The sequence below is a fragment of the Carlito syrichta genome, unplaced genomic scaffold (genome assembly GCF_000164805.1).
Source record: "Carlito syrichta isolate Samal-C Ts95f unplaced genomic scaffold, Tarsius_syrichta-2.0.1 Scaffold308567, whole genome shotgun sequence".
Taxonomy (NCBI): domain Eukaryota; kingdom Metazoa; phylum Chordata; class Mammalia; order Primates; family Tarsiidae; genus Carlito; species Carlito syrichta.
Genome location: NW_007252663.1, coordinates 32,777 through 56,902, shown reverse-complemented (window position 1 = coordinate 56,902; position 24,126 = coordinate 32,777). Strand labels below are relative to the sequence as shown.

At 37.4% G+C, this 24,126-nt stretch overlaps 1 protein-coding gene across 1 annotated transcript; it reads left to right on the top strand.

The window, feature by feature from the left end:
• The first annotated feature begins 5,569 nt into the window (after positions 1–5,569).
• On the top strand, positions 5,570–24,039 carry CTSO (cathepsin O). Its single transcript, XM_008065486.2, has 7 exons — positions 5,570–5,675; positions 6,839–6,978; positions 10,147–10,314; positions 11,493–11,614; positions 19,893–20,056; positions 20,976–21,068; positions 23,440–24,039. Exons 2-7 carry the CDS (start codon positions 6,976–6,978, stop codon positions 23,472–23,474), a joined length of 585 nt encoding a protein of 194 aa, XP_008063677.1. The 5' UTR covers positions 5,570–5,675; positions 6,839–6,975; the 3' UTR covers positions 23,475–24,039.
• Positions 24,040–24,126: the final 87 nt, after the last annotated feature.

Here is a 24,126-nt window from a genome sequence, read left to right as displayed (position 1 = left end):
TTGATTGTGGTATGGGGTCTCTGAGACCCACATCCCACTACTCTGTGTGACAATGCAATGGGTACATGTGTGTACTCCCTGAATCCAAGATATAGTAATAGCAATGAGGAAAACAGAAAAGTAGAATGAAATAAGATGGACAAAAATTTTAAAAATGTCTTTTTTTAAAACACTGAACAAGTACAGAAACTAAAGCAAAAAACAATTGAACACACACACAAACATACACACACACACCAAAAACAAACTGGAATAACAACAAAGCAAAACAAAACAAAAAATAGCAACAAAAAATCCAAGAAAATCAAACATACACAGGCTCGACACAAAATGGAAGGAGAAGAAAAAGAGAAAGAAAGAAAAAGAAAAGAAAAGAGGAAAAAATAGGAATTCAATCTGAACCTTCACACATATATTCATACACACATTAAACTAAAAAAAATAGAAGAATGAAAAAGCAAAAACAGCCCAACAACAACCGAAAAACAAAACAAAACAGACAGGTGAAGACTCAATCATTCATGTACACACATAAACAGAAAGCAAAAAGCAAATGAAGAAAGAAAAAAACAGGGGGTGCAGATCAAACTCTCACATATACATTCATGCACAAGGTAAAATATTTAAAAATTTAAAAAACTAACAAACAGGCAAAAAACCCTGCCCTCTTGCCCTTCTGTAGTTGTTCCTCTCAGCTGCTTCTCTGCTGTCTCCTGCAGAGCTTTGGCCTCATTCACAATCTCCCCAGTGCCTGACCCAGGGGAGGAGGAGTGGGTAGTGGGAGTAGGTGGGGCTTCAGGCCTCCCTTCCCACTCTCGTATGGTTAGGGGAATTTCCTCCGGTGGGGAGGTGTGGGATTTCTCTTCCCCATGTACTGGCAGGGTGGGAGGAATCCCCAACCAGGCTTATTCTGGAGCTTTGAGTTCTCATATCATGGCTGACATCCAGATTCTGCCTGGATTTGACCCTCTCAGTCATTCCCCAGCCATGTGGGTCCGATATTCAGAGGATTGCTGGGGAGGAGGGGGTTGGGTCAGCCGATCTCACAACTAATCTCTTTAGAGGTCTTCCTCCTGTTTTTCTGGCCACAACCTTTATCCTGAACCTGAATCAGGGTAGGGGGTAGGGTGCCTGAGACTCAGCACGTGCCCTGTCCCTCCAGAGTTTGCACTATCAGGATATTCCCTCTGGTTCATAATCAACTCCTGGGCAGTTAATCCACCAGTCACAGAGATTGGGTCTGTTGCTCCATGGTGAGCAAGCCAGAGCACTTTCCTGTCCAGTTTCCAAGATGGTAGTAGGGTGCTTCTTTCATCTTTTCCAGTGGGCTCTGCCTCTGGGCTCCCTCACTGTGCTCCCTCCACAGGCCTTGCTGCCAGTATCCAGCCAGGTGCTGCAGTGGTGAGACTGAGCCTGGAGCCAGCAGTCTCCCCTGCTGCAGTGACGAAGCAGAACCTGAAGCCAGAAGTCTCTCCCAGCAGTTTCTTCCTAGGAAGGCCTTTTTTGGTTTAAAAAATGGTGTTTAGCTTCTGCACCCGGGGAAATGCTAGGGACCAGGCAGAGCAGCTGCGGCATCAGCAACTTTACCAGGAGCACCCTGGTCACTTGCTCCTAAGCCCCCACTCAGTCAGCCGCTCATATGCCCACTTACTTACCAACATGTATGCAAAATTTACTGTACACTCATTCACTCACACTGGGAATTGCTTAGTCCAACTGGCTCCACTGCCATCTTCCTCTAGCCCCCATGTAATATGCGTTTTGTAAACATTATCATATTTAATCCTTACATTCTGCCAGATTGGCATTATTTCCATTTGTCAATGAAGAAAAATGAAGCTTAGAGAGACTGAGGATATAGCCAAAATCGCACAGCAATGGTAAGACATTTCTGTTTGTTGCAAAGCTAAGAGTTTAAATAAATCCACTCATAATTGGATTTGTATGTGTGTGTTTGTGTGTATGTAGATCTATAAGAGAGTTATGTTTTGTCCAGGAAGTACTTTTAATGCTCTTGGTGGTTTTGTAAAGTCAAAAGGAGGAATTAGATATTAGTGGTAGGGAGAGAACAAAGAAGAGCACTGGAAATTTAGAGTATGTTCTTGGCAAGAAATAATGATGATAAATATTGAGTAGCCTTGGCATGGGCTGTGGAACATTATGACAGGAAGGCTTGCACTGGAATGGCATACAGCATTGACAAATGAGATTCCCAGAATTTGGTTGAGTAAGAGGAAGAGAGCAACATTTCCATAAGCCCTGAAAACACTGATGCTGCTGATATAAGTCAAATAATAATGGATGAAGTGACGTCACTCAGAAAGTGTATGTGGATAGAAATATTTGTGTTTTCAAACACATGCTTAAGACCACAAACAGTAACTGATATTAAGAATAATCATTAAAAATTAGGGGCATGAATATTTAAAATAATTCAAGAATATATTCATTTCTTTCATTATTAAGTTGATGTTATTATAACTGCATCACAACCAGAATGAGTAAAATTTGAATGATGGAATGACATTCCTGAAGCAATGCAAAAATTAAGATAGGTACTTGGGAACTCACTGAGAAAAAGATGTATACATTTGCTTATTTCTAAGCATTTTGACTTTAATCTGATCTTCACTAACTCAGAGTGGCAATATTTTGTTTTTCTGATAGATTATAAAAGTAATCTAGTAAGATACACTTGCATTAGCTCTCCAACTAAATGGGAAGTGTGTGGATAAACTATCCCTCCCCTCCTAGCCACACACATGTATGAACCCACACATGCTCCCATAATGCTTGGGGCTACAGCATTGCTCACACTTGTAAGATTAAAATACATTCAGAGAATTAAATTTTTTCTCAAACAATATGCACAATTTAAAGGATCTTGAAAGGGTGTAGCCCTTTATACTTCGTGTGTGTGTGTGTGTGTGTGTGTGTGTGTGTGTGTGGTGTATTCTCATTTCTCAGTGATCTCTTGAAGAATGAATCTTACTTTTATAAACAAGGTACAGAGTTCACAGACAGAAATAAGATGGTATTGTTATTTTACTTAGCATCACTTTGAGACTAAAGAAACTATGTATTTGGTAATAAGGCATTTTTATATTCTTGATAATATGCAATTAGTTACTTTTACTGGTTTTTCTATCAGTAATTCATTTTCTTCTCAATAATTGGAAAATCCCTGTATTAATAACATTTATATGTAGATAGTTTTTATAGGCTTCATTTGCTTTTCAATTTTTTGCACAGTTATTGTGGTACACTGAAGGTTTTTGTAGTCAACTTTACTAATTTTGATATTATTTTTCTTTTATATCAAACTTTGAAAGTCCCTTGTTCAATGGTCAGTTTCTTTTTTTAAAAAAAATCTGTTAGAATTTTCATGGGATTTGCATTTAATCTATAGATCAGTGTGAGGAAAATTGCTATCATAATAATATTGAGTCTTCCAAACCATGAACATGGTATTCAGGGGTCCCCAATGCCCTGGCCAGGGACTGGTACTGTCCCTGTGACTTGTTAGGAACCAGACCACACAATAGGAGGTTAGCAGTGGGCAAGTGAGGGAAGCTTCATCTATATTTATAGCTGCTCCCCATTGTTCACATTTCGCATTACCGCCTGAGCTCCACTTCTTGTCAGATCAAGAGTGGCATTAGATTCTCATAGGAGCATGAACTTGATTGTGAATTACATGCATGAGAGGTAGTGTGCTCCTTATGAGAATCTCATGCCACTGCTGATCTGCACAATAAATATAATGTGCTTGAACCTTCCCCAAACCAACATCCCTCCTCCCTCCTCCACCTCCCTTCTGTGGAAAAATTGTCTTCCATGACACTAGTCCTTAATTCCAAAAGGTTGAGGACTGCTGGTATAGATCACCATTAATTAATGTCAGAGAATGGGGAGAGGGCCAGGTAAAGAGATCTGATTGCAAAGTAACTCTAACCCTGAGTGAAGAATAGAGGAAAGGAAGGTCAGAGGAAACCTTCTATACTGCCTCACATTTTAAAGAGTTTTGAAGACTTGGCAAGGCCATCAGGAGGCATTAATCAGAAACCACCTGCCAAGGGAGTCACATGTTTCCTCCAAATCGCCAGCCTTAGTGCTCAGTCATTAACAGGGTGCAGTCTGTAAGAACTATGGCTACTGTGAGTGTAATCATGGCAATGTAATGAGTGCCACCTAAGCTCCCTATAGATGGAGATCTGTGAAGTGTATTCTCATGGCCACCACATGCTCTTTCGTGTCTTTAATGTCTCACGTTCTCAATGCTTTCCTGAGGACTCCAGCTCACAAGGATGGCCAGTCAGTACTTACTGATTAAATGAATCCTCTGAATTCCTTAGCAGCTGGGAGTTACCGGCTTATGTTTAATTGCCACATGCAGAATTACTTTGTATTTTAGGTCTGTTTTTATATTTATATATTAAGATTTCATTCAAAGCCCTGTTTCATCAAGATTATTTTTGAATGCCTAAAACTCAAAAAACTTAATTAATTCATTGATTAGCAATCTTCCTGGGCATGCTAAAAAGGAAGAACTGAGATTATGATAACACCCAGCAATAATTTGCTTAACAGTGTAACAGCTGGCAGCTTTTGAGGTATGATATATGAAAAATGTCATTTATCTGTTTGTTCAAGAGCAAAAACCTATTGAGGATCACTTGTGTGCCAGGTCTGTGCTCAGTGATGGTAACACAATGATGAATAACACAGATAGGCCACTCCTCATTTTGTTTATAAGGTTTTGAAACAGATATACAATAAACAAATATATAGAAGAGTAAGGCTGAAACTTACTAAGTGGAGGTCTCCTGAAGTTTTATTCGTTCAATTCCATTGATTAGTATTGGGAAACTGAAGCTTGCTCATATGAACGACAAGCCTAAAATAAATTATCACAGAATTATATTTGAGGAATCTTCAAATAATGGTAACATTTTCTCTCCAGATAGAAAAATCAGGGTGTCTTCCTGGATGATTTCCAGGACTGCATCTCTTTCGCAAAGCCTATGTACCCTACATGAGACAGAGACATCTATAAAGCTTTAATAGAATTAGATTGATTGCTTCATTCATTTACTCAGTTCTTTTTCATGCTTCATTACTTAGTGCTGGGAAACACAAAGATGAAGTGGACACTTCCGATATTTATAAAGAGTAAATGTCTATAGGTGACCATTTGCCACCAGTGTCTAGTGCTTATTTGCCATTTATTTCATTTTTCATTATATCAAGACTTTAGCAGCTATATACGTAATGCTTTCTACATGTTTGGTGAAAAGGAATTAGAAATGGATAAGATATACTTTGCTCAGCCTCCAAAAAAGGTCTGAAATTAGATATTAGTTCTAATATGAAATGTTGTTTAATCTGGTATGGATATCTCATACAAATTCATATTGTAATCTGCAGAAAATCAAGCTTTGGCTTTTGTAATTGAAAAATATCTCAGACTGCTTATATATAGACTATATAGAGATAATTACTCATATATAGACTATAGATAGAAAATTGATATAGTAGATATAAAATAGCTTTTTTTTTTTCCTTTTAGGCAAGTCTTAACAGGTATCAATACTTGAATTCATTTCCTCATGAAAACTCCACTGCCTTCTATGGAATAAATCAATTTTCTTATTTGTTTCCTGAAGAATTTAAAGGTATGATCTGATTATTTGATTTATTTCCTAATTTTCTCTTGTTTGCTTAACTTTTGAGGAGTGTTTAATTGTAAATGTAGCAAATTGACTAAAGGTTAACATTTATTAAGTAATTACCAAGTGTCAAGCATGTACCATATACTGATCACAAGAAAGATAAATTCATACCACTTTCTGGCAGTTATTGCCTAGGAAATAAATATTATAATTATACACATTTTCATGTGACTCTAAAGGACAATTGTCTCATCACTTCTGCAGTGTTCTAGTGCTATTGCTATTCAAGACACCCATTTCCCCACAGATTATGATAGAACAAATGATGTCAATTACAAGGAGGATTCCCCAAAATCCAGAATCATCTTTTAGAAGGCAGGCGCCTTGTAGCACAGGGTTCCCCTGCTAGGTAAGTGTTCTAGGAACCTGTCAGCATCAGTGTATCAGCTAATGTTGTGAGAGGCTGTGTTCATCTTCTGTTAATTTTTTCTGTGGCAAACAAGTGACTGGTTCTTCCACCATGACAATGTGCCTGCCCACACCTCCCTTAGTGTTCAGTAGTTTTTGACCAATAACAGCATGACTTCCATGCTCTACCCTCTGTATTCAACCGATCTCACCCCAAGAGTGACTCTTCTGTGTTTTCCTGGATGAAAAAAGTCCTCAGAGGGAAATGTTTTACCAGTGTGGAAGAAGTAAAAAAAAAAAAAATGGCAGAAGCACTAAAAGGCATCAAAATTGATGAGTTTAAAAAATGTTTTGGGCAATGGAAAAAGTGTCTTGATAGTTGCATTGCATCAAACAAAGAGTACTTTGAAGGCGAATAAAGCTTAATTAAATACGTAAGAATACACAGTTTTGTATGAATAAATTCTGGGTTATTTTTTTTTTTGAGTCCCCCTCCTATAGTCATTTTTATTATTTCCCTGTTTGTATCAAAAAAATTATTGTATGAGTCAACTCCAACCTTATTGTAGAAATTCTTTTCTTTTATAACTTTCATCTGAATGCATTTCATGTTATAGAAAAGCAAAAAGGAAAATCTAAAATGGTAAGTCTGCTTGGAAGATACTGTTTCTGCTTACAAAGTTTCTCCAAAAAGAATTCCAAGAGTCCTTTCTTGTAATGTAATATTAGTTCTCTTTTCATTTTGTGTTTCTACTCAGCCATTTATTTAAGAAGCAAACCCTCCAGGTTTCCCAGATACTTAGCAGAAGTACAACTGTCCATCCCCAATGTCTCTTTGCCAATAAGATTTGACTGGAGGGACAAGCATGTTGTAACACAAGTGAGAAACCAGCAGATGGTAAGTTTTAGACCCTTTTGTTAACCTTCTAAGCATTGAAAGTCAACTTTGAGGTCAAATTTAATCAAACTTATAATACAACTCATCATTTCTTTAGGAAAAATCACATCTCAATCATCCAAAAATGACAATAAAAAGAAAATATTTGGAGGAATGAGAGGCAGGTATCAAAGCCCTGACTTTTATTTTATTTATTTATTTTTTTTGAGTTGGAGTCTCACTCTGTCACCCAGACTGGAGTGCAGTGGCAGCTCCCAGCCACCGCAGCCTCGACCTGCTGGGCTCCGGCAATCCTTCCGCCTCAGCCTTCCGAGTAGCCGGAATTACAGGCACGCGCTACCACGCCTGGCTAATTTTTTAATTTTATTGTAGAGATGAGGTCTCACCTGCCCAGGCGGGTCTCGAACCCGCGGGCTCAGGCAGTCCACTCACCTCAACCTCCCAAAGGCGCAGGATTACAGGCTGAGCCACCGAGCCCGGCTGACTTTTATTTCTTAAGATGAATCTTCCTTGCTGTGTTCTCTCACCAACTACCACTGGCACCAGCACACTAACTCAGGGAGACTTTTTGGTAGCTGCATTACAAATACCAAGCCTTCTGTTGAGTAACTGGAGAAGGTAAACATGATCATTGATGGTTTAAGAGGTTCAAAAGGAAAACAACACTGAAAAAGTATGTGAAAATGATACATTTATCAACAGATCTCCTGAGTTCTCAGGCCTCCTTCTGTGAACTCATTTGGAAAGCCCTGCCCTCATCCTGTGAGATCATGCAGCTTTTATTCTGTGGTCTTTAACAGTGTGGTCGGTAGTTGGTTTGGCTTTAATGTGATGTACACATTTCTAAAAATCACCACCTATGCAAAATTGTGCAGTAAAACAACTGGGATTATGGGGAAAATGAGGTTAGGTCTTTAATGCTTAAATACTTATTCAGTGACATATTTTTTAAAAGATGGAAAACTGATAAACCCAGTATGCAGTTTTACACGTTACATTATTCAGAAATATGTAAGTACGGCAATAAATATAACAATGTACCTCAAAAAAGACCTAAAGCGTGCTTGCAGACAGGGGAGTTGGAAGAGCTGAATCTAGTGAGTTATTATTATGAAGTGACAGAAGGTGGAGGCTCTGAAATCAGAAGGAAAGTGGTAACATAATATGTGGGTGGGTATAACCTATAATGCACATAGTGAATCTGTCTAGCTGGTATATGTGTTTGAGGGTGTATGTATGCATTGCTGACATCCACCATCCATCTGCATCCCTGGTGTTGACATAAGAAATGCCCACTGACTAGGGAAAGTCAAGCCCTGACCACAGGTAGACAGTCTTAGTTTGTCTGTAGTTTGTCTGCAGTATAAATCTCAACAGGTCATTCAGCCTTCCCTTGTATGGAAAGTGTTTTGAACACAGCAGTTTCTCAGTCAATGTCTAGTTAGAATGATCCTTTTTATAACATAGATTCTATATATTTTTTGTGCATTTAATTTTTACCACCAAATCATTTGCTTTATTATTAGACTCGTAGTACTCTGTGAATTAGACATAAACAGAATCCTTCCAACAATTGTCTACAGTGTATTAAAGGAGAACTTTTTACTAGGCATCTTTAAGTAAAGGAATACACTGAAGATATATATATATCTATATAGATATATAGATATATATATATTATTTATTATTTTTTTTTAGCAGGAACTGCCTCCGTGGCTTGACTAAAGTTAACTATAGGGATGGTGTCAGCAGCCTGTATTCGCATCTGTCAAGCCTTGGAAACCCTGCTGTAGGGCCAGTTAATTCAAATATTAATATGCCATTGGCACTGAAGAGATACAGACGTAAAAGCCCACTTAAAGCGACAAAGGTCTTCAAGATATCACTCCATAAAGACATTCGATTGCTGTTCAATTTTTGGCCTAACTGCAGCACATGGTTTTATGATTAAATCAGTTTCACTCCATTTCAAATCTTACTCTCTCCTCTGCTTTTTCTGTGGCTCCTTCTTTTTACATGGTCCTTAATTTATTACCTCTATCTCCTCTCTTTCTTTCAGGACTTTTCCTTTTATTCTTTTGTTATAGTGTGTCAAATTTTAAAAAAAGTTAATAAGTTCACAATAGGGTTTATATGGCTAGGGAATTTCATGTGTTTTCCTACTTGGTAGGTACATGCTGGTATTTTGATAACCTAAAAAGGAATTCCTTCAGCTCCTGTTTCCATCAAGTAATGAGTGCAACATACATCCTATTCCAACTTATCTCCTTACTGACTCCTACACTTGGGATGTGGAGATTAAAAGCAAGGGAGGGGGGATTGAAAAATGGGGTGGCAGTCAGCACACCCTCTCCAGTAGAAAAGCCATTTACAAAGAGCAGTCACATGTTTAATGAACTGAACTAGTCTTTTAAAAGATTAGTCAGTGAGCCCAAGTGTTTACTAATCTTTAAAATTTCACTTTTGCATGGCTTAACTTAGAATAATAATATTATTAATTCCATATTAACTAATAATTAAATGTCATAGTTCAAAAGATACTTCTGGGTTTGTTTTTTCGTTTTCAGTTTGAATATCTAGAAGATAGGTATATATGTCTTGTAGGTTTCCAGATTCTGTAAACTTTATTTGATTTGATAATGTGGGGTAAATACATATACCCTACTGCCCCTCCCCTGATGACTACTCCCTGCTTGGAAGATGGCCCCTGGCCAAGGCCGTTTGAACCTGGTCAAGATATTTTAGAGATATACATACCTGCTGACTCAAGGCACATGCATGCTAAGTTGACAAACATCCTTGTTCTTGTTTCTCTGCATGTCATACTATTGTTTGTGTCTCAACCCTTCCATAATGGGGATATTCATGCTGTTGTTTGAGTCACACTCCTTTATCCCAGCAGGGGTATATAATCTCTCTGTTTACTGAGAGGCAGAGAACTTTGTACTGAGAGCCACCATTAATTTCCTCCTGTAAGTATTAATAAATCCATGTCTTTAGCAACCTGTCCTCCTGGTGATTGTCAAAATAGGTAAACATTACGTGAGCATCCTGTCTGATTTGGGGCTACCATGATACAGATGACTTTTTATATTTAAATGTATATCTGTAAATTGATTCAAACACTAGTTGGTAAATAGTCCTACTCTCATTTCTATTTTTCAACAGTGTGGGGGATGCTGGGCCTTCAGCGTGGTGGGCGCAGTAGAATCTGCGTGTGCAATAAAAGGGAAGCCGTTGGAAGACCTAAGCGTACAGCAGGTCATTGACTGTTCATACAATAATTACGGCTGCAATGGAGGGTCACCTCTCAATGCCCTCAACTGGCTAAACAAGGTGACACATCTCTCAGCCTTCAAAACTCTGTATTTCCTCTTTTGCTTTTTTACTGTGTGTTCAGAATCCACACAATTTGCTGTCAGATATTAAATAAGCTTTCCACATTCACAGATTTAGATGACCAAAGCTTGAAGCTTGAATTAATCAGAAGATTTAAAGATGAAAGCTTTCAGGCAGACCAGTCACCAAGAAAAGAAAGATTGAAAAATTTTGTCTGAGATCTGTCTTTTAAAATATTTATGTTATTTCTTAACCTTTCTGTATAAGTAAATGCTTTTTTGGCAGATATAGATCACATAATGCCCAGAAAGATGAGTGCACATGATTATTTATTTTAATGAATATCTGAATGGTAAGATTGAAAAAAACACTAGAGATCCTTTTAAATCCTAAAAAACTAATTTTGTAGCTTTTTTTAATAGATGAAGAAATGAGACCAGAGAGGTGAGCTCATGTTTCCAAGTCAGTAGCTGAGCCAGAGCTGCACCTTAAGTCCCCTGCTTCTTTCCGTAAGGCTTTGCTCAGTATACTAGTGTCTCTCAGTGTTCTTAGGGCTCTCTCTGACCTCATTACAGATCCAGTGTCAACTTCATGAAACCTGCCGGTAAGAGTGATATTATGTTTTGTAAAATGTCATCAAGCCAGAGTTTCCCAAACCTGAATGTCTTTCCATTATCCATCTGCTGTATCTTGAATCATTTTATTCCAGGACCTGTTCTACACACATTGTAGACAACAATAAGCCTAGTATTCAGAAAAAGAGGCTTCTCTTTATGAGTAGCATAAACAGACATGATAGAATGCTTGACTTAGCCTTTGCCTGGTTGGCATCTCAAAGACTTGTTAACACAGAGCCAGAAGACCTGGGAGGAAAGTGACCTGTCTTATTGTACTCTCAGGAGAAAAATAATGAGATTCTATTATCAGATTAATTGAGGTTGTAGGAAAGAAAGTTATAAGAAAAGCAGAAATAAAGAAGAAAGAAATATATTGGCATCAGTGTCTGGGATATCCAGACTTTGCACATAAATATTTAATTTTTTATCTTAAAAGCACAGTATATCCACATAATGAAGGTGTGGTGAAATGGGAACTATTTTGACACAATGAAATAAGTTCTATCTGATTTTTAATACAAATGACAGTGAACATTTTGACTGATTGTTTTCTTTTAGATGCAAGTAAAACTGGTGAGAGAGTCAGAATATCCTTTTAAAGCACAAAATGGCCTGTGCCATTACTTTTCTGCTTCACAATCTGGATTTTCAATCAAAGGTTTTTCTGCATATGATTTCAGGTAAATATCTTATTCAATTTTGTTTTTCTTTTGTGGGGGCCATGACTTTTGGCCCCCTAAAAGTTCACTGAAACAATCACTGAAATGAGGCAGATTAATTAATAGGAGAAAAGGCATACACATTTTATTTAACAGGTATACATGGGAGGATTCGGAATGAAACCCAACTTTCCGATGAGTTACAGAAACAAATATCATCGTGAGGTTATTTAATAGGGACCTGCATTCTGGTAAAACAGTTTATGGGAATGGGAGGAAGAGGAGTTCTACTGAGGGACAACAAATGATTGGGAGAATGACTTGCAAATAGTTCTCTTTGGAAGCTGAATGAACCCTGAAAGACAGGCATTCTTTTGTGAAAGGATACTTCCTCCTCATTCCTGCAACAGATAATTTTAAAAGGGAGAAAAAGCCGCTTGGGAGAGATCTTGAGGCAAAACACCACATTTTGGGGTTCTTTGCACCCTATACTCTCTATGTTAATTCACAACCTGTTAACTATTCAGAATTAATAACTTAATTAAAAGCATCACTGCATACTCTTTGCTAGGGTACGGACGGCCAGGGTGAGGGAAAATGGAGAGGCGTGGCAAGGTGCGCGGCACCGCTGGGGTTGGCAAACCAGAGGTGCCCGCCGGGAACCCAGAGATCTGAGTAGATTGCAAAGAATTGCGACACACAGAGGTGAGAGAAGAAAAGATTTATTTAAGAAAAGTTCACCTCCCACAGACAGGGAGTGGGCCTACACTCTAGGTGAGTGTGGCCTCATAGCCCCCCAGAGTCCTGGCTTAAATCCTTCTTTTGGAGATGTTGCAGATGACTGCCATGACTGCTATGACTTCCTTGTCGACCACCTGTGGATGTCTTGGAGATCCTGTGACAGAGAGCCATTAATGTCCGCCCACATTATCACAGCTCCTAGAGAAGGGCATGACAAGGATTCTAATTCTCCTGCACCTTCCCAAACAACATTCCTTAGAGCTAGTGGAGGGTGCACCTCCCCTTATCTCCTAGGCATTCCCAGTGGGTCGCTTGGGGGATCCTTGGCTTCCCTGTAGATAGTGCCCAATTTACTGGAAGATCAAATCCCCACCTGCTCTCCCTCTGAGTGGTCATAACTTTTGTAATTACAAGTTTCATGAGTTTTACAGTCCTTGCCCAATGCATGATATCTTAGGCCTTGTAAATTCCCTTTACTCTAGGCAAGCTTGATTGCCACTATGAGATACCTCTGATACCTGGAAGTCTGTTTCTGAAAAGACAAAGTCGGTGAAGTTAATTACACCTAAAGTGTGCATTTCTCCAAAAGCACAGCTTCTATTTTCTCATGATTGTGTCAGGGTTTAAGAACAAGATGAAAAATGACTTCCCACTCTCGGTCTGTCCTTTCACTCTTAAATGTTTTAAAACTGGAGGCAGGCATAGTTAACATAGTTTAGAAGTAGCTACAAGGTTTTCTTAGGCAAGTCTATGAGGTCTGACAATTGTGTTTGTGAACTTATCCTAGAAAAAGTGCTACATACCTCATTGCTGAATATCACTATGGTCACTTCAAAGCACTCCTCTTGGGAAGCTATGCACCAACACCAGTGCCTAGTCCACCCGTCAAAGCAATTTGGGAACTCTTTTTCTGGAATGGCCATCAGAGCTGTCATTGCGAGAAAGTTGGAATTTGAATTAGAGCAATGTACAAACATTAAATTTCTTGTTACACTTGGCAAGAGTGAAAGTGAAATCAGCAACATATTAGTACAAGTTTATGGGAATAATGCCATGAAGAAAAAGAAGTGTACAAATGGATTAAATGTTTTTTCTGAGGGAAGAGAAATATCACTGATGAAGAGCAGTGAGGACAGCCAATAATGAGCAGCACTGATGAAAACATTGCAAAAATTCATCAAATTCTGTGTCAAAAACCATCAACTGACGGTGAGAATCATAGCAGACCAAAGAAAATCTTAACTGAAAATCCTGGCATGAGAAAGGTGTGTGCAAAAATGGTCCCAAAGGAACTCTTGTATCACAATGCACCAGCTCACATAGCACCGTGAGGGAGTAAACAAATAACTGTATTGGAACAGCATCCCTACTCACCTGATCTGGCCTCCAATGACTTTGAAAGAAAGAAATTTTGATGGCATTCATTATATCAAGAGTAATATAACAACAGCTCTGATAGCCATTCCAGAAAAAGAGTTCCAAAATTGCTTTGATGGGTGGAGTAGGTACTGGCATCAGTGTGTTTCCCAAGCAGAGTACTTCAAAGATGATCATAGTTATATTCAGTAATGAAGTATGTAGCAGTTTTTCTAAGATGAAGTTACAAACAATTGTCAGACCTCATAATGTAGAAGTGGATAAGTGCTCAGTCATCTTTCTTATCAGTCCACAGCCTTCATCTCACTCACCAGGCATATCAAACCGGACCCCCTTGCGGGTTAGAATGTGAAACTACCAGTGCACAAAAACAATAGGGAATTACCCAAAACACAGAAAAATGATGTTCTAAAAAAAAGCCCAAATCTATTTAGGCAGTAACGTTCATTATTTAGAAGGTCCTTGTGACCTTAAAAGATTGAGAGATAGTAATCAAAACTTGTGAACAGAATTACAGCTTTACACTCTTAGCTTATGGAATAGTTTCCTTAATCATCATAAATTATAAAAGACTTCTTGTCAAAGGCAAGCATGTGTCCTTTTTTTTTTTTTTTCAAGGTACCTGCATTTTTTCTTGAACATGTGCTTTCTTTTTATAATAAACTTTTCTTTCATCTGTACTTTTTGGACTTGCTCTGAAATTCTTTTCTGCAGCAAAGTCAAGAATCCATGGAGCAACTGACATCTGACATCAAACACACTTTTTACTAGAGAGGCTAGCTGGCGATCTCAAGGGAGTATTATAAATGTTGTTTCTTAAATGTAACTTATTTTCTATGTATCATTACAATGCAAATAACAAGCTTAAATTCATTTTAAGGTATAACTTATATTTACCACCTTTCTCTTACCAAATTTAGGTATTGTAGTATTATTAATATATTCCTTTTTCTAATTTTAGGTTCAAAGGTACATTTGCAGACTTGCTAAATGGGTATATTGTGTAATGGTGAAGTTTGGGCTTCTATTGAACACATTGCCTAAAGAGTGAGCATGGTACCCAATAGGTAGTTTTTTCAACCCTTTTCCCCACTCCTTTTTCTCCTTGGGGTCCCTGGTGTTTTATATGCATTTTGTTATGTCTATGTGTATGCAGTGTTTAAATCTTAATGGTGAATCAATCCAAAATTGCTTTATTTGGACTCTCTAGCTAATATCAAGCAGGGTACATACCAGGAAGCATTTTTTGAACACCTTCTATGTTTTTTGCACTTTTCAAGGTGACAACTATAAGAAAAATATAAATCAAAACTTCAGATTGGAAATAAGAAGTAAGAGTATATGACTGAAGATAAATTACATAGCACACACCATAATCACAGTGAGAGTGCAGGGATAAATGAAGATAAGCTGAGGAAAAGGACCTGTGTTGGAATTGAAGAGCAAGCTAACTTTGGCTAGATTCATTTGCAAATGTGTTAAAAACATATGAAAAACACCAAGCTGGCTAGGGAATCATTATAACTATTTGCTGTAGTGCAAAATAGTTGTTCAAGGATGAAAAGGACAAAGGAGGACTCAACCAACTTCTGACTTCATTTTAAAAAAACATGAAAGGCCGGGCTCGGTGGCTCAGCCTGTAATCCCGCGCCTTTGGGAGGCTGAGGTGAGTGGACTGTCTGAGCCTGCGGGTTCGAGACCCGCCTGGGCAGCGAGACCTCATCTCTACAATAAATCAAAAAATCAGCCGGGTGTGGTAGCGCATGCCTGTAATTCCGGCTACTCGGAAGGCTGAGGCAGAAGGATCACCGGAGCCCAGCAGGCCAGGCTGCGGTGGGCCGGGAGCGGCCATTGCACTCTAGTCTGGGCGACGGAGTGAGACTCCAACTCAAAAAAAAAAAAAAAATGAAGGGAACTTTGCACAGTCCTTTGAAACAGAAAATAGGAGCTAAATTAAATTTGGATAAGGTAACAGAATACTCTGTGACTTACTGATACTGAATATAAAGGAATCCCTTGATCTATATGGTATCTACCCACGGGATCTGAAGGAAATAAAGGGTGAAATTGCATCCTTGAACAACATGTAACACCTTTAAATGAGAATGTGTGCCCAGGAACTGGCAGATTGTCAACATAGCACCAGTCTGCAACAAGGGCACTCTGTGTGACCCTAAGAACCATATGCTAGAGAGGCTTAATTCCACAGCTGGCAGGCTGCACAGGTTTATAATAAAATGTATGGGATGACTGAGTACATAGATAAACATCTCGTTTGGGGGTAAAGGTAACGTGCTTTTTAAAATGAGAAAGTATGCCTCTGTAAGCTGTCAGTGGCTTGAGTGTCTAATGGAAGGGGGTGCACAAGAAGAAAATAGATTTCAAAATATCATTAAAAGGGACTCAGGGAATCTCTTGTCATGGATAGAGGAAATTGAAAAACATAGGAAGAAGCAAAAGAACAATAGACATTAGTCTGAAACAGGAGAGAGAGAGAGAGAAAGAATATTCAAGGGTTATTGACATTGGGCCTTTGATTAAGAAGGAAGAGATCTCAAAAAAAATCTCTCCTTCACAGTGAACATTATGTTCTCTGATAATACAATGCTAAGCTGATTATAGTAGACTTCAAGAAGATCATTCTTCGATATATTCATTCAAATATCAACTGAATTTGTTTAGACCCTGAGGATTTGGCCATGAACAAAACAGACAAAAACCCTGCCTCGTGGACTATATTTGGTGACAAGGAAGGCAATATACAAAACAAAAAATATGTATTGAGGGTTAGATGTAATAACTTCCAAAGATGTAATAACTTTCTGAAGAAAGCAGTAGGGAGAAGAGGACAGATCTGGGCAGAATAAATCTTGAAGAGGTATAAGGACTTAACCGTACAGATTATTTGGGAACACTGTTCCAAGCAGAGGAAATTGTGCATGCAAAGGTCCTGAGGCAAAAACTTATCTGGCACATTTGGAGAATAAGCAAGTATGGCTGTAATGGAAAAAGGACAAAAATAGTAGGAGATGAGGTCATATTAGTCAGCAAGTAATAGCCTTAGAATAGGGTATTGGAAGGGTGACCTTGAAGATGAGAGACAATAGATGAATACCTTTCACAGTGAGTAAAGCTATACACAATTTTTTAATAGGATATAAAAGGGAAGGAAATTATGGAGGATTTCAGGTTTTTTTGGTCTGAATGAGGCAGAAAATGGAGTTACCATTAATGAGACATGAAAGTCTAAGGAAGAGATTTAGAAGGAAATATCAAGAATTCAGTTGCGATATGTAGGAAGTGGTCCTAGGAATCATTGGGAAGGAAGTGGGGAAATGAGATAGAATGAAGAAAGCAGGGTTTCTTTATTAAGCCAGTTAGTGCTGTGGATTACCTTGTGCTTAATCCTATTGAGGAACTCTGGGGACTGGGGTAAAATATGTACTTCAGTGCCATTTGCCCAAGTTGATGATCATTATCTTTCATGATTCGTTAGTTGAGGTTGCCACTGGTTTGTTCTTCTAGCTCCAAGAGGGAATGGCTCAAGCAAAGAGCTACAGGGTTTTAATGTTGCAAGCTGCTCTGTTGTGCGTTTGTGATAATTGCCAGAAGATGTGGGAAAAGCTTCCAAAGCATCTGCTATAATCAGGCACCAGACCAGTTCCTAGCACTCTATAATGTTATTTATATCTGAGATGGGTGCCTGAGATTCAGGGAGGTTCAGACAGCTAATAAGCTGTAGGGCCAGATTAGAAGGCTTTTTTGTCCAACTCCAAGCTCATACCTTCCCTCAACTCTGTCATTAAGGTTATGAACTCCTAGTTTTTCAGTCTTTAGACAATATTAGCCTAGAACACAGACATCAGCCAGAAACTCTGTAAAAAATTGTGCAGAACCTGAAAAGATCTAAGAAGGAAAACAAAGACGAAAACATACTCTCTTCTTAAAGCAAAATGGCCAGTTCACACCAAGACTTCTTACTTTTTTTGTTCATCAGACCTCAGAAATTTCAGAATTCTAAATAAAATATGAGAATAACTATTTTATTAGTTAAACAAAATGGGAGAGAAACTACGAAATATAACAATGGCCAGAAAAATTAGGATATAATATAACACACTGTGTTCTAGGGAAGATGAGACAGAAATCTACATAATCAAGTGTCAGAAACAGGTCAGACTTGCCTTAATCACCAAATCTTGCTGACAATAAAATTTAGGAGATTATTTTGAACACTATAGATTTTATAAGTTATTAATCTGTGAAATGAAGAGTAAGCTCATGGAATCAGTGTTTGATAATATAGTCCATTATCAACAGTGTACATTTTGATAGTAGTTCTATATTAGTCTTATAGTGAAAATAAAAATACTGTTTGGAGTTCACTTTAACATACTGAAAGCCAAGATCTTTCTGAAATACCAGTGGTAACAAGACCAGTCATTTCTAGGTCCAGACGGGACATTTACCTGCTGGTTGTGACCATGACTGTTGTCCTGTTTCTTAATTTCTAATATATTTTCTTCATCTCTGACTCAAAGCAGGGATTATTACTAAACTGTTTCTTTGATCCTAAAATGTTAATTATCCTTTAAATTCTAAAAAATGTTTCTTCTTCTTGATCTTTCTGCTTCTTTCATGGTTTCCCTGTAACTGGATCTTTGATGTTTATTCTTTTTGTTATCTTAAAGTGATGGAAACAGCTGTGTTCTGGTTCTGGTTAATACTGAGGTTGCTATTATATCATGTTTAATTTACACTAAATCCTATGCTGAACAAAATTAGTTGTTAGATAACTGATAAATGAGGGAATTAAATAATGTTTATGTGCTAGGCATGCTATATCATTTATATCCTGCAAAATTGTAGGATATATATTGATTCCGCATGATAGGTGGAATGACCACAGTCTTCTGGTGGAATTTGAAGCCAGGTGTAGGAAAATTAAAAACTTATACCCTATCATGATGCCTTTAAAGAATTGTATAATTTTGACTGTATCAGGATAATATTAATGAATTTCAACCATCATTTCAGTAACAAAAATTAGAAGTGTCTGCTTATAGAGATCTAAAAGCAGATCTTCATATTAATAGGTAACATGAACAAATGTTTCAAATGAATCTATAGTTTCCATTTCAGTAAATTCCATTGTTATGCATTTGATTTTTGGTGTTCTGTGGACAAAATATTCCCTCTCTAGAAAGTATTCTCCAGCTGTTCATCATGAAGGATTATTTACTCTTTTAAACCACTAATCCACTCATGACTTGCTGTAGCAATAAACTACAAATGCTGTTTTAATGAACTGAACTATCAGTAACTTGTTTTTAGTGCCCTTCACTTACAAAGTTGACCTTTGAAAAGTGTAAATAATGGTTTCATCACATACTTTCAAGATCAATGAAGGACAAATGTTATGTAACATAAGACCTTATTGGTAGATATCTATGTGTGAAAGCAATAATTGTGTTATTTTGCAGTCTTCATAACCTAATACTTCGTTCTCTGACATCTTAACATTTCTTCTATCATATAATCATATAATCCACTTTGGATAACCCTTCCCTGTAATTTACATATTTGACATTCAGTATCATAGATTGGTCAGTCTTTTGATTCTCACATGGTGTGGCAGAGATGACAAGCTATCTCTAAATATCCATTCCTCCCACATTCCTTATGAAAAGAATCTATACTTTAACTGGGTACTTGCCAGTTAGCTACAAAACTCATTTCTTATCTTCCTTTAAGCTAGACTTAGCCATATGACTGAATTCTGGCCAATGAGATCCATGAAAATGTATGCAGAAGTGTTATGTGTTATTTCTGGGAAACCTTCTCAAAAGTGATGTAACACTTTTTCTTTCTACTTCCTGCTGTTGGAAATATGTATTAAATGGCTGCAGCCCCACCAGTCACCCTGGACCATGAAAAGACCTTGACAAAATGGAAACCTCTCATCATAGAACTATGTTATAGAAAGACTTTGTGTTCCTGATATTCTGGGGCCTTATACCAGTCCTAGAATGCCAATCTTCCAGACTTATTTTAGCCTCCGTTGTTTAGGTCTTCTGTAATTACATCCAAACTGACTCATAACCATACACAGATTAAATACATCATTCTCATTTTTACCTTAAAATCTAAACATTTAACCATATGTTTCTTCTTTTGCTAGTGGCCAAGAAGACGAAATGGCAAAAACACTTCTCACCTTTGGCCCTTTGGTAGTCATAGTAGATGCAGCGAGCTGGCAAGATTATCTGGGAGGGATAATACAGCACCACTGCTCTAGTGGAGAAGCAAATCATGCAGTTCTCATAACTGGGTTTGATAAAACAGGTAAGTGCTGATAAGACTCAGTTGATTGTTTACCAGCTTGGAATTTGATTGCCAAATGATCACTGTCCAGCATAATATAGATATTTGGTTCTGGTGTACCTATGTCCTCATCAAAACGTCACAACTTCTTAATAATTCTTAGGTGTAAAGATCCTGTCAGGTTCCGCCCATCAATTTTCTCATGGATACCTTGTTAAAATGATGATAATTTTTTAAACAATGTGCATTCTCCAGCTGGAATATTTAAGATAATTGCTGGGAAAAGAGAAGTGCTTATTATTTTATCATACATGCATAATCATTCTTTTTTTCTTTTCCTAATTCCTTGGAATAGTGTTTTGTTTCCCCTCCCACCCCATACAATCCCTGTATTAAGTGAAATAAATTCAAACATGCATTTCAAGGCCAGGCACGATGGCTCAAGTCTGTAATCCCAGCACTGGCCGAGGTGAGGGGATTGCATGAGCCCATAGGCTGGAGAACAGCCTGGGCAACTTGGCGAGACCTCATCTCTACAATATATCAAAAAATTAGCTGGGCGTGGTAGCGTGTGCCTGTAGTTCCGGCTTCTTGGAAGACTGAGGTGGAAGGATCGCTGGAGTCCAGCAGGTCTACACTGGGGTGGCTGTGAGTGTGCCACTGCACTCCAGCCTGGGCAACAAAGTGAGACTCCAACTCAAAAAATCAAAACAAAACATGCATTTCTATTGATGGGATTGTTATCCTAAGTACAGCTCAGGTTTACCTACTTAGTTTAAGTAAACTAGTTTAATTTAGCATTGCTTTTCATTTGTAATCTTTTTGTCAGAGCTACTATCCTTATCAGGGGCCTCACATTAAATAAATTTGTACATTCATAACAAATACGGGTTTTCAGAGGTTTTTTTTTTCCTTTGTCTGTTTGTTTTATGTTTGATAGGAAGTACTCCATATTGGATTGTGAGGAACTCATGGGGAAATTCGTGGGGAATAGATGGCTATGCCCATGTCAAAATGGGAAGTAATACTTGTGGTAAGTCATACATTTGTGTTTAAAACTTTAGGCTAAATATCAGTATTTTTTGAAGATATTAAAAATACAAACCTGCCCAGTTTATTGTATGCTACCAATGTACTCAAATCACTTTTGCAGTAATATTTTTTGTCCTTTAGCCAAATGATAAAACAATGTTTTAAAAGAGGCACTTTAATACACATATTCACATTTTAAAAAGGAAAAGGGACTATAGTGAAAAAATATTAGTTTGCGTATATAATATATGCAATAATTATTCTTATATATATATCAAAAATAAACTAAAGTAATAATTTGCCAAAGTCACCTACTTCAAAAACCAGATAAACACTCACTTGATAAACTGAACTTCTCCAGAAATGTCTTCTTATTTCAAATTTACATTGTATAAATATGTTAATTTAATTTTTATGTTATAATATCTGTTCAGTAATTATAAAAAATCCGTTTTTGGTTTCAAAATCTATTTTAATTCTATATATTTTGCTTCAAAATATATAAAAGTCTGAACACTAGTATGGTTTCTGACTTAAAATGCCCCTTGTCACCTACAAAATTCTAGCAGAACATCCACTGAATTGAGAGGCTTAGGCAAATACCAAATGTGCTTTTTTATAAATTGAATAACAACTTCCTAAATTAACCACAAGCCAAACTAAAATAACTAGTTAAATATTTTAACCGGATTCTCAAACCTATATTCAAACCCTAAAATTTTTGGTGTAAAAAAATCACATATTTTTCTCTCAAACTAGACCCAAATTATATTGAATATGAGGACAATCATTTAATTTCTTATTACAATTAGTTCTAGCATATATAAAATTTTTATAAAATTTTAGAACCTTCCAGATTGTGAGACTGATAAAAGAGAGCTTGTAGAAAAATTTGAGAGTTTGTATTTTGATTCAATCTAGTAACTTGTCCAGTCATACCATAAGGTAGACTCCATGAGAGTTAATAAATGACCTATTCTATCACTTGAATAAAATATTTTCTATAAATTGTTTATTTAAAAGACTCAACATTGCAGAAATCTTTTGGCTAGAAAATCAGCAACCCAATCAGGCCACCACTTCTCAGCATGATCGGTATCATGTACATCTTTGGAACTTGCAGACAAATTACTGCTGCCACTCACTGAACCTCTGCCACTGAACATACATTCTCTAACTGTGGTAGTGGTGGTGTCTGGATTTGAGCTGATAGGTGTCTGTTTTCAAAACTGACAGAAGAGTTGCACAAACATAATTCAGATATTGATTCACAGTTGCCTAATTAGAACTCTGCATTCCCCACCACGACCTTTCCCCGACTCTCAGTACTAAAGGTGAGTTGAGATTGTTTCTTCCTCTACCTGCCTTTACAATTTGAGTCTCCAAGGCAGTGCCCGGATGTTAATTATATGGGAACCAAGTCCTTCCCTAAAGTGAGTATTCCCTGAAAGTTTCACATCTGATGATAGTCATATTACTTTAATGAACAATGGTATAAGGCAGTTAGTATTTCATAGCCCCAAGAGATTGCAAGGCGGTGGTTCCAGCCTTCAAATTGGCTATTTATGCTTTCACCATGATGTTGAGACCTATTTTCTTGTGTTAAGAAAGCATGGGAACCGGGCTCGGTCGCTCAACCTGTAATCCCGTGCCTTTGGGAGGCTGAGGCGAGTGGATTGCCTGAGCCCGCGGGTTCGAGACCCGCCTGAGCAGTGAGACCTCATCTTTACAATAAATTTAAAAAAAAAAAAAATCAGTCGGGCGTGGTAGCGCATGCCTGTAATTCCGGCTACTTGGAAGGCTGAGATGGAAGGATCACCGAGGCCCAGCAGGTCGAGGCTGCGGTGGCCGGGAGCGGCCATTGCACTCCAGTCTGGGTGACAGAGTGAGACTCCAACTCAAAAAAAAAGAAAAAAGAAAAAAGAAAACATGGTACACTTGTATTTATTGAAATTTTGCTCAAATTCAAATTTTTAGGGTTTGAATTATGAAGTTGTATTTAAAATAACCCCTTAAGTTATTTTGCCTGTAAGAAATATATATCAGTGAAATACAGATTCCAGATGCATAAACTTATTCAGCTAACAGGCAGTTGTGTTTTTGTGTGTGTGTGGGTTTTAAAAGTTTTGCTTTGTTTTCTTTTTTAGTTTCCTGAAACAAAATTATAATTATTAGGCATATTTCTAATATTCTAATATCTACTTTCAAGAATGTCATGTTTCCATTGGCAGGCAGGGATAAATATTACATTTTTTTTTTTAGTAGATACTAACTTTTTCTGAATCCAAATGAAAAACTATGTTTTATTTACTATTTAAAAGTCATCTAAAGAAGAAATAGACTAGTACTAACAATTTGGTTTTTTTCCTTAGGTATTGCAGATTCCGTTTCTGCTATATTTGTTTGAGATGTTGGGAAGATCAAAAGACAGCTACAAAAATGAAGGTTTTCATGATGCAATGTAACATAGTACTTCATTCTAAGTATTATTCAACTTCAAGCTTCAGCAACTACCTACGAAAGATTGTAGGGTTTAGTAGTATTTAAACTCAGGTGTAGAATGTTTCCGCCTTGTAGAGAGATGGACAACCAAAGTTCATAGAAAGAACTCCAGCATAGAAGCCTAAAAGGAAGTCTGTGGAAGTTTTCTACTTTGAAAGGAAGGTCAGAGGAGGAGATATCTTCTTGAGTCTGTTTGTTTTTGTTTCCTTATTGTTTGTTTGTTTTTAATGAGATATTTCAGGTGGGATCAAAAAGATGATAAGAATTTCTTTCCTTTTTTGAAATATACTCATTAGCCTTAGATTATCCGTATATGCAAGAATGGCCAACCTAAAATGTGTGTCTCACACAATTAATTAGCAATTCGCTGAGATGGAATTTTACAAGGATTTGAAATACCAATTGCTTTACTTCAACAAATGGTGCTTACTGCGTGAATAGCAGAGCAACCCTATAGAAGGAAACAAAAGCCCTTCTTAAGAGAAAAAAATTGATTGAAATTAAGTGAACAATGTGGGAACTATGTGATGAGAAACTTTTTTTTTTTTTTTTTTTTT

Bases quoted from the DNA above. Each gene is read 5' to 3' on its own strand.
- CTSO (XM_008065486.2), top strand. The intron at 11,615-19,892 runs GTAAATATCTTA...TTCTTTTGCTAG, and splicing joins TTTTCTGCATATGATTTCAG to TGGCCAAGAAGACGAAATGG. The intron at 20,057-20,975 runs GTAAGTGCTGAT...TATGTTTGATAG, and splicing joins AACTGGGTTTGATAAAACAG to GAAGTACTCCATATTGGATT.